The sequence below is a fragment of the Neolamprologus brichardi genome, chromosome 3 (assembly GCF_056152115.1).
Source record: "Neolamprologus brichardi isolate AB-2024 chromosome 3, ASM5615211v1, whole genome shotgun sequence".
Lineage (NCBI taxonomy): Eukaryota > Metazoa > Chordata > Actinopteri > Cichliformes > Cichlidae > Neolamprologus > Neolamprologus brichardi.
In genome coordinates, this window is record NC_142106.1 from 13,342,755 (window position 1) to 13,353,012 (window position 10,258).

The following is a 10,258-nucleotide window of genomic DNA, read 5'->3' on the forward strand; positions in this document are numbered from 1 at the left end:
TTTATTATCTTATTCAATACATTTTTAACCCTTTTCAAGAAATATATGAACTAAAATATACATGAATCTAACACCGAAACAAAAACCTTTATTGAACTGTCTCAGGGACAGTTACAGGTTGGCTCGATGAGCCACTGAACACCAGGAGTGAGGAGCAGATGTGGTAAGAAGACAGTTTGACAAAGTCAGGTTTAAAACCCTTTTGTCCCCTATAACTTTGACACCATTTTTTAGCTTTTTAACAGTCACTTAAGACAAATGTACAAAAGATAAAAGAATATAAACATCTTTATTAAAACAATCACAGCAAAACATAAAAAGTCTGTACATCATCACCCCTCAAACATGCAAACATACAAACATACAGATGCTACTGCAGCATTATAGCTTGATTCATGATACATTACATTGTGACACAACTCTAATCTTACATATCATTTGATGCTCAGTTAAACTCAAATGCAAAAACCCATGATTGTGGGATTTTTATAAAATATCTACATACATCATATAAATGCTGGCACTTTTAATTCAGTATTTGTCAGGAGGGTTTGTTGGGCAAATGTGGTTCGCAATATCCCGACAAACAAACAAACCACTGACTAACAAAGACTCAAATAACAATGCACGAAACACACTACAAACCACTGATTTTGGCGTATTCAGGTAACTTCAGGGTTTTCTGTTTCACACAGGTAGTTTGCTTCTTACTGGGGTAAATCGCCATGGTAATGTATGCTGTGCGAAATCAGCATCACAGGTGAGAGTAGGAGGGTCTAAATTTACATTTTTAAGCAGAACTTTACTCCCTGATCTTCATTTTCTTTTTGCAGCAAACAATTTTACACCTTTTTATTGTTATTAACAATCAAAAACCAAACACCTGCACTGTATTTGCTGGCTTCATATCAAATTTGAATTTCAATTTTGTTGTTGTATTTAAAATGCACCTAAAAGGATAAAAATTAAAACTGCCAGGAGGAGATTATGTTCTTGGTGTCAGCTTCAAATGATCTGGAAGCTCCACGTTTCCACTGATTCTTTTATTTACGGCAGCTTGTTAAGCCACACATTAGCCATGACAGTCCTGGTTTGGTGACTCTGCAAATAAGATTTTTACTTCCTGGAAGTAAAAATCTTTTGCAAAATCATACTTTGGACTGGGTGCCAAAGTATGATCTTCAATGTCAAAACCGTCACCCAAATTTACATTGGATTTCAGTGTTTTTCATATGTTAAATGGATCCTAGAGGGTCCCATAACTCATACTGTATAATTATGTAATAAATCACTCATATTAACACTCTGAATTAACAGCAGGCATGCATAGGAAGCCTTGAACAAAATAAAATAAAACAATGTGCAGGGTGCACAGTGCTATCCACAGCAGCCTTGTTGATATTTTCTGATCACTAACGGAGAAATTTAAGTTTCATCTGTGATTAAAAGGTGAGAAAAGCAAGATGCTGCACGCAGTCCTAATAAAATCGCAGCTTTTCAAACACATTCACATCTTTATGAAACAGCAGAACCTCCAATCATTCAGGAGTACGCAGACCTCAGGCATTTACATCAGCTGTTTAACATTTGCTGTTAGCTACACATAATTTCTATGCTGTTTCCTGTGGATACTTATGCAAATAACAGTAATTATTATTATTATAAGGAAAGCAAAAAGTATTATGACAGGAAGCAACTTATCCCTGTCTCTTCCATCCTTGTCTCCTCCATCCTTGGTGTCTTCATTTGTGAAACCTGCAGAGTAGAAACAGGTGTGAGGAGTCTAACCACTTTCACATTTTCAAACAGTTATATAGTTGCTGGGAGTAATGCAGAACAATCAGAATAATACATATTGATTGTATCTGCTGATTTTTGGCTATCAACTGTTGTGTAGAGCTGCTGTGGCCATGCTTGACAATTTTACAGCATATTCAGCAGCTAACAGCAAAGAACAGCATGTAGCAGCATAAGACTACACTGGCTGCAGAAAGTCTTCTGTTTTTATTTTCTCTCTCAAACTGCTGCAGCTGCATTTATTATCGACTGACACGACATGATTCAAAACAAAAAGCTACTTCCATCTCACCCAACTTGCTCCAGTTTCCGGCTTCAAACTCTTCGTCCTATCTGACACTCTTTCACCTCCCACATGTGACGGCAGCTAAGGTGAATTTATTTTGTTCTTCTCCTGAGTTTCTTAACCCTTTAAGACCTACCATAGAACCAAGTCCACCAGAGCTTATATTATATTTTTACATGCTGTGGAGCCATTTTTGGGAGCATTTCAAGTTGATATACATCAATACAACCATTATAGCCCAAATCTTAATAATATGTCTGGATTAAGTGCATAGTAATTACATAACTTGCAAAAAAGTGCAATAAACTACAAAAAAATTAAAATTGTTTTTTTTTTTTTAACATATATTTCTAGTTAGAGAAATTTAAGAGGCTTATCCCTCAAAACTGTAAATACAAAAAAATTGCACAAAATAGTTTCCCACCACAGGAAATTTATTTTGAGTGTCTTCATAGTTTTATTTTTGAAATACACCAATTTTTATACACTGCAGGAAAAACGAAAATAAATATAATAGTGCAAATTTGCAAAAAGCAGCATATGCATCAAAATAAACTATTTCCAGCAGTGCAATATGAGTCCTAAGCATCCCAGAAACGACACAGAAAGTCATAAAGTCAAACATAACTTTTAAAAACACCAGTATAGGTTCATGAGGCCCTGATGGTAAAAAAAAAAAAAAAAAAAAAGCTACATTTCCGCAAAATGACGTCACTTCCGGTTTCGGGCAGGTCATGGCGGACATGCAAAAGTTCGCGCTGACATCTATTCCAACCTAGGAAGTGTTACAAACAGCTGATCGGATCGGCAAAGCGTGTTTCTGGAATATTATGTTTTTGTTGCTGCAAGTGCTTTTTATGCAGTTTTTGCAAAGTTATATGTGGAAGGAAACTGTGACCGAGGACAAGCTGATGTCATAAGATGTAAGTACAACTCCTCTGGTTTCATATGCAAAAATAATTATTGTGCTAGCTCACGTGGTTGCAGAGCTACCAGGATTTAAAAATAGTTACGCAAAATGGAGCGTGCCCGCTCGGACCCGCTTTAAAGGGTTAAACATATTTATTTTAAGGAAATGACTTACGATCATGTCTTTGGATGACCTTTGAACTTCTTTATTAACAATTGTGCCTACTCCATTTCTCTTTCTGACTACACCACAGTAGAAAAGTTTGAATCCACCTCCAGTGCACCTGGCCTTGCTTTCCTTTCACCTGGTCTCACACAATATATCTACTGTCCTTCTCTCCATCATATCACCCTACTGTCTATCGTTACCAATCATAGTCCCTACTTTGAAGGTCTCCACACTCTTGCCTTTCCTTCTCTCTCACTGCCTCCTAACACACCATCCCCTCATCTCTTCCTTTGTCGTTGGCCAACAGTTGCACAGTTTCACCCTTTTGGCCAAAAGCACCAGGGGCAGTCATTATTAACCCAGACTGATCCAGTGTGGTGAGCTCATTTGTGATGATTTACATGTTTGATTTGTCAAATGTCCTGACCCTCCCCATGTATCTGAGCTTGACACTGGCACTAGAAGTACACTGGACTGTGTCCTCCCCATGTCTACGTTCACCATGCAGACTCTAATAAGCAACAAGTTATCAGACAGAGCTGGTGCAATAAATGACCTTGTGGTTCACTGTGCAGTTTCCCACCACCAAGAGGCTAAGCTAGGGAGTAGTTCACTGCTGACACCCTAACAAACAAACACAGAATCACACACAGATCATACACTGTGAGTCGAATATATATCTAGAAACTCACCTGAGGTTGTGACTGTGAGGTTGACAGAGTGCTTAGTCTCAGTTGTGACACCTTCTGTGTTCCTGACTGTAATCTCACACTCGTATGTTCCCGTGTCGCTGGTGCTGACGTTCTTCAGAATCACTGAAACGTCTCCGTCCTTCATGGTTGGATCTCTCAGCTCCACTCGGCCTTTGAAGAACTCATGCTGGTAGTTTTCATATGGACGCTGGTTTCGGAAGAAGAACACATAGGTGTCTGACTTGAGATCAGATCTTCTCCACTCCAGCAGGATGATGACGTCACCTCTGGGACTCTGACACTGAAGAAGGGAATCTTCTCCAGGCCTCACTTTGAGCTCTGTGGGATATAAACACAAAGAGAACAGAAAAAACAAACATCAATAATGTGTTACTGCACATTTATGTACTGTGTGGATCAAAGTGTTAATATACTGGCTTAATTGTGAAAGCTTTGTTTCCTGACTGAAATATTTCTGACCTTTGATGTTTGAAACCCTCTGCTATTGTTTGCTATACTGCTTTAGCCTTTTGAACATGACAGCTCTCCTCCACTTATTCTGTCAAAACAGCTTTCTATCCAAAGCCACTCAAACCTGCGACAGGATGTAAAAACAAGCAACTCTGTCAAAGACTTTAATGATTAATGTATGAAGAAAGCCAGTAAGAATGTGCATGTTGCTCTAAACACTAAGCTATAGTTTTAAGAAAGTTTTCACTTTACAAATTAGAGGTTTATATTATGACTATTTTTGTCATATAAAAATAGTGGTGGTGGCATTAGCATTCACACCTTTATGGTTTTCATACATTTTCAAGCAAACATATAAAAAAGGAGAGAAAAATCAACATAAACTATAATTTTACTAATTTGTGACATAAAAATTACATACTAGCCAAAGCTTTAACTTTCATTTAATAAGACCTTCTCTGTAGGATGGACAGTGATACGTGCACTGAAGAACAAATTTAGTGATATCCATGATAGTCTTCCCCTGGCTCACTAGTTCTGTGCAATACTGCAAATTTTTATACTGATCCTACACCAAGTAAATACAAGGCCAGTACTGCTAATTATAATACCAATAATTGTAACCTATAAAGAGGGTGTAACAGAATGATGGACCCACCACATAGCTTACACTTTACCCTTTTTATTCAGTTGCTAGATGTCCTAACACACTTGGCTGCAGCTTTTCAGCTGCCAAGCTCAAACACACAACAACAACCTCAGGGCAGGTCTTATGAAGGAGAGGTGTGAGAACTGATGAAGGTCCAGTCTCTCTGTTACCACGCCCCGCCACAGATGGCTTATGTAGGGTAGAGCAGTGTGTCATGATTTATGAGCACACATTTTAATGACCACTAAATCGCTAATTTTGACTTCCTACTTAAACACAAGAAAGCAGATATTTCGGCTTTTCATGTATTTCGTGAAACTGGGCTTTTTTGGAGAGCTGGAATTTAAATGTGCCTTTCTCTAAAGCACTGTGGGTAAACTTATGTAAATGTTTTACGGGCTATGGATAAAATAGATGTGACAACCAACACAAATAGGTTCAGACATTTTTCATATTGTATGTTTGAGCTATCTTTTAGTGGTCAACTGAACTTAGAAGAGAAACAAAGTATCCTATTACCAATATCGATAGCAATACCATGACTGGAATTGGAACTATGGATATTTGGATCAGTCCGCCCATCTCTACCAATCATGGCTCAATTATAAATAGTACCTGTGACCTATTTCTCACAGGTATGTGGAAAATGGAGTTAATGTATTTCTTTCCTGTAGTACTCTGATCCTAGCATTTGTGAACCAGATTAGTTTCCCCTGCTGGTTGTAAGCAAGATTACAGTGTAAGGTCTGTAATTTGGATTTTAGCAGAGTGGACCTGGTGAACTCTTTTTCCTGTTGTTCTTATAGTCTCACCTGCTGCTATCATTGTTAGGTTAGTATGCTTTATGCCTGATGTGTTATTTGACTTCTAATAAAAAATCTGTTAACATTCACACACAAGCTCAATAAGCCCCCTGAAGAGGAGGGAACACTTTTACATCATATCTATCATATGACATCATTCATAACCTGTGCTGTTCCAAAAGTATTTCTCTGTTCTGACTTTGAGTCACACTTTGAGAAAATCATATTGATCTCAAAAAACAACCAAAAAAAACCAGCTAGGGATGCACCGATACCGATACTGGTATCGGTATCGGGCCGATACTGTAAAATGTGTGTGTACTCATACTCGTAAAAGTTAACCGATTCCATGAACCGATACCAACTTACTTCATTAATCAGAGGGTGGCTTGTCATTTCTGTTGTAGTTTTTTAGATTGGCCACTAGGGGGACATCCCGCGCTAAACAGGCACAGGGTTAGACGAGTGAGACTGGCAGCTCCAGATAAAAAAGAGAAACTGGAGGCTGCTGTAGCTAGGCTAAACAAAATGTCAGCAGTGTGGAACAGCCAACTTTAACTCAGGTTTTGGAAAAGCGATGAAAAATGTCAAGAGAAAATCCACGGACAGTTAAAATAACAGAGGCTCGACTCATTTTATCGCTCTGGATGAACAGCCAATGCCGGTCGTGGAAAACATAGGATTGCACCGTCTTCTCAGCATACTCGAGCTGTGATATGAAATATAATAAATAAACAGAAGTGTTTATTTATTATTCTGAAAGCTCGAGACAGCGCCAATAGTTCAGTGATATTTTGTTAAATTACAATGTGGAGACTCTGCAATAATTTAACAGAAGTGCTTATTTTTCACTTGAAATTTTTTTGTGGTCATTTTTATTAAGATATTATTTATTATCGGCAGAGAATAAAATAAAACTTGTCTTCCAATTCATTGCATTTGTGTGTGTGTGTGTGTGTGTGGTAGAAGTATCGGTTTTTGTACTCTGTATCGGCAAGTACTCAGATCCAAGTATCGGTATCGTATCGGTTTGAAAAAACTGGTATCGTTGCATCCCTAAAACCAGCTAAACATTTTGATCTACTGCTGCCATAAATGCAGTAAGACTGAAATGAAAACGTAGCCCAGTTTATTGTTTAACTTTATTTCAGCAATTACTTGTAACTGTTACAATTCATTATAGAGGAAAAGGGACATGCCATTTAGTTATGAACAATCACCTTCATTATAAGCCCACTCTTGCATTTTTAGCCTCTTTTTCTTTAATGACAGCTCTTGCTGTACAAATGTACTTGAGTATCTTGCAGATTTCAAGATGTAACTGAGGTTTCAAGCTAAAAAACAACAGTTTAAAAAAATCGTTATTAAATACAGAGCGCCAACACTCCAGGTCTGCAGGATGTTTTCAGTAACTCAGGATCAAATAAATCACATTTCAACCACTGTTTGAAAAATATTTACTAACAAACATCTACAAAGAGTAGGTGAAAATATACATGCTTACAGTTTGCAAGGACTGGAGGATGTCTTTGGGCAGAGAAATACTCGGTACCTTTTGAATTCTCGTTCGCCTAATCAACACCAGGCTTTGAGAAACTCTTACCGCGGGAAGCAAAATCTGTCCTACCGAGCTGCGCAGCTCGGAAACATTTTTGGCCTTTAACTCGTGGTTTCTCCCTCAGCTGGAACCACAGGTTCCTGGCGCTAAGCCGCGCTGCTAATCCACATTCACGTGCACCTTGACAATAAAAAAAAAAACATAACAAATAATAGCGGCAGGAAAAAAAAAGACGAATCCAAGCAAAACTGCCCCCCAAACATCTATCTATATACAAATATATATATATATATATATATATATAATAAGAATTTAACAAGATAAACTCGAGGACATTAAAACATACCCTTTGTGCTGCCTGTCTGCACTGTACCTGGACGTCTTCATCTTTCTGCTTCCTCCTGGCTGAAGAGTTGTAAAAAGTTATTATTTCTTCTGTAGTTAAATATTCATTACCAAATATTATTTACTGTCAGTGACGGTTAATGGTGGAGGAGTTTTTCAAACCATTCCTTTAGGACAGCGATGTCACACTCATTTTAGATCATCAGCTACATACACCCCACTTCTATCTTAGGGGAGCCAGACCAGTGAATTGGCATGATAAATGTGTAAAACTGAAGCAAATGAAATCTAGTAGTGAGTTTTAAAAAAAAGTGCTTTATTTCTTCTTTAAGAAAAAAACTACTAAAACAATATGAAAACACCTCACTGGTGGAAAATTGTGCATGAAGTTTTAAAAGTAAAAACTATTATTCTGCAGAAAATGTAAAATTACTGCAAAAATTAAAGGTTGAGCTATTTTCAAATATTTTGAATACTTTGTATTCTGTTTCATGCCTATTGAGTTTTAATTTTAATTATATTCAATTCAATTTTATTTATATAGCGCCAAATCACAACAAAAGTCGCCTCAAGGCGCTTCATAGATACAGAGAAAAACCCAACAATCATATGACCCCCTATGAGCAAGCACTTTGGCGACAGTGGGAAGGAAAAACTCCCTTTTAACAGGAAGAAACCTCCGGCAGAACCAGGCTCAGGGAGGGGCGGGGCCATCTGCTGCGACCGGTTGGGGTGAGAGAAGGAAGACAGGATAAAGACATGCTGTGGAAGAGAGACAGAGATTAATAACAGGTATGATTCAATGCAGAGAGGTCTGTTAATACATAGTGAGTGAGAAAGGTGACTGGAAAGGAAAAACTCAATGCATCATGGGAATCCCCCGGCAGCCTACATCTATTGCAGCATAACTAAGGGAGGATTCAGGGTCACCTGGTCCAGCCAGTCCATTTTAATTATATAGTGTGAAATCACAACAACAATTAGATCAAGGGACTTTATATTTATAGAGAGAAAACCCCAACAATCAGATGACCCCCTGTGAGGAAGCACTTTAGTGACAGTGGGAAGGAAAAACTCCCTTTTAACAGGAAGAAACCTCCAGCAGAACCAGGCTCAGGGAGGGGCGGTCTTCTGCCACAACTGGCTGGGGTTGGGGGGAGGGCAACAGGACAAAAGACATACTGTGGAAGAGAGACAGAAAATAAGAACAATTATATGGAGAGAGGTGAATAAACACAAAGTGAGTGAAAAAAGGTATGTAAACAAGAAACATTTAATCCATCATGGGAACCCCCCAGCAGCCTACACCTATTGCAGCATAACTAAGAGAGGATTCAGGGTCACCTGCTCCAGTTCTAACTATATGCTTTAGCAAAAGGAAAGTTTGAAACTGTCTGTCTCCTGGATCCAAACTGGAAGCTGGTTCCACAGAAGAGGGGTCTGAAAACTGAAGGCTCTGCCTCCCATTCTACTTTTAAATACTCTAGGAACAACAAGTAGGTGACACGGTTGTAGGATGTCCAGCATCATATTCAGTTAATCATGTTTGAAGTGACTGTCCTGCGAGGCCATTGCTGGAGTGGAGCAGACAGCAAACATGCTACCTCTGCTTGATTGTTAAAACAGCTTCAGTTACTTTGTTACGTTTATACTCATGAATTTTTTTTCTGTTCCAAAAAACAAACATTCAACACGTTTCAAATATATCACTTTAATGTCTGAAAATACTTTATAGGTAAAGTAACAGCTATGATAATCAATAACAATAATCATTACAGTCTCCAGATATCTAGTTGCTTGTGTTGCTTGTTTTTGTGTTTGTGTAAATCAGAGGTGTTTTCACAGTAGGCACTTCCTTTCACGCAGCCACCACAGTGCAACTTGTTTTTTCATTAGCTGCTGTAAGATAGCCGCACATGGAGTTCCCTCCCTCTCTGCAGCCTGCACATGTCTGCGCAGCCAGCGCAACGTGACAACATCATAACAAAAACAGAGCAGAGGACAAGAGGTGGAGCTAGTGTATGCGCCATAGGAGCAGTGTTTACACACACTTGATAAAAACAGGGAAGTACTAGTTTCGACGAATAAAACTTGTGCGTTGTTGACGAGCTAACCCTTCAGATCAAACTATGATCATGAATGTATTTCTCTGACAGTCTGCAGAAACAGCTGTCTAACAATCTTCTCAAATGACACTGTAAAAACTGCATCTGTTTGAAACTACATAACAAAACCTGCAAACTGTTTCACGTATGTTTAAGACACACAGAGCTTCACCTGCTCTAGGTTATTTTGCATTCTACATCAAACATGTCCTAAACTCGCTGACATTTTATTCCACTCATACTAAAACACGCACCAACTGCTTCCGTTTTATCCTGCAAACACTGCAACATGCACGATTACAATGTTTACATTCCCGTTTACAAAAAAAAAAAAAACACAGTCGTCTTTTTCATCTTACCGTATGATGACCACTCACCTTCTAATCCACAACCTACAAAGATCGGAAGGGACAGGAAAACAGCATTAGACCACATGTCTGCAGGAAAGTTGCACAAGTGTTGATCTGCACCAAC

At 38.5% G+C, this 10,258-nt stretch overlaps 1 protein-coding gene across 1 annotated transcript; it reads right to left on the bottom strand.

The window, feature by feature from the left end:
• Positions 1 to 614: 614 nt before the first annotated feature.
• LOC102785727 (coxsackievirus and adenovirus receptor-like) lies at positions 615 to 10,258 on the bottom strand. Its single transcript, XM_087838850.1, has 3 exons — positions 10,162 to 10,258; positions 3,854 to 4,192; positions 615 to 1,755 (listed from the first exon to the last, which is right to left on the bottom strand). The coding sequence occupies exons 1-3, from the start codon at positions 10,217 to 10,219 to the stop codon at positions 1,598 to 1,600; spliced, it is 555 nt and encodes a 184-aa protein (XP_087694976.1). The 5' UTR covers positions 10,220 to 10,258; the 3' UTR covers positions 615 to 1,597.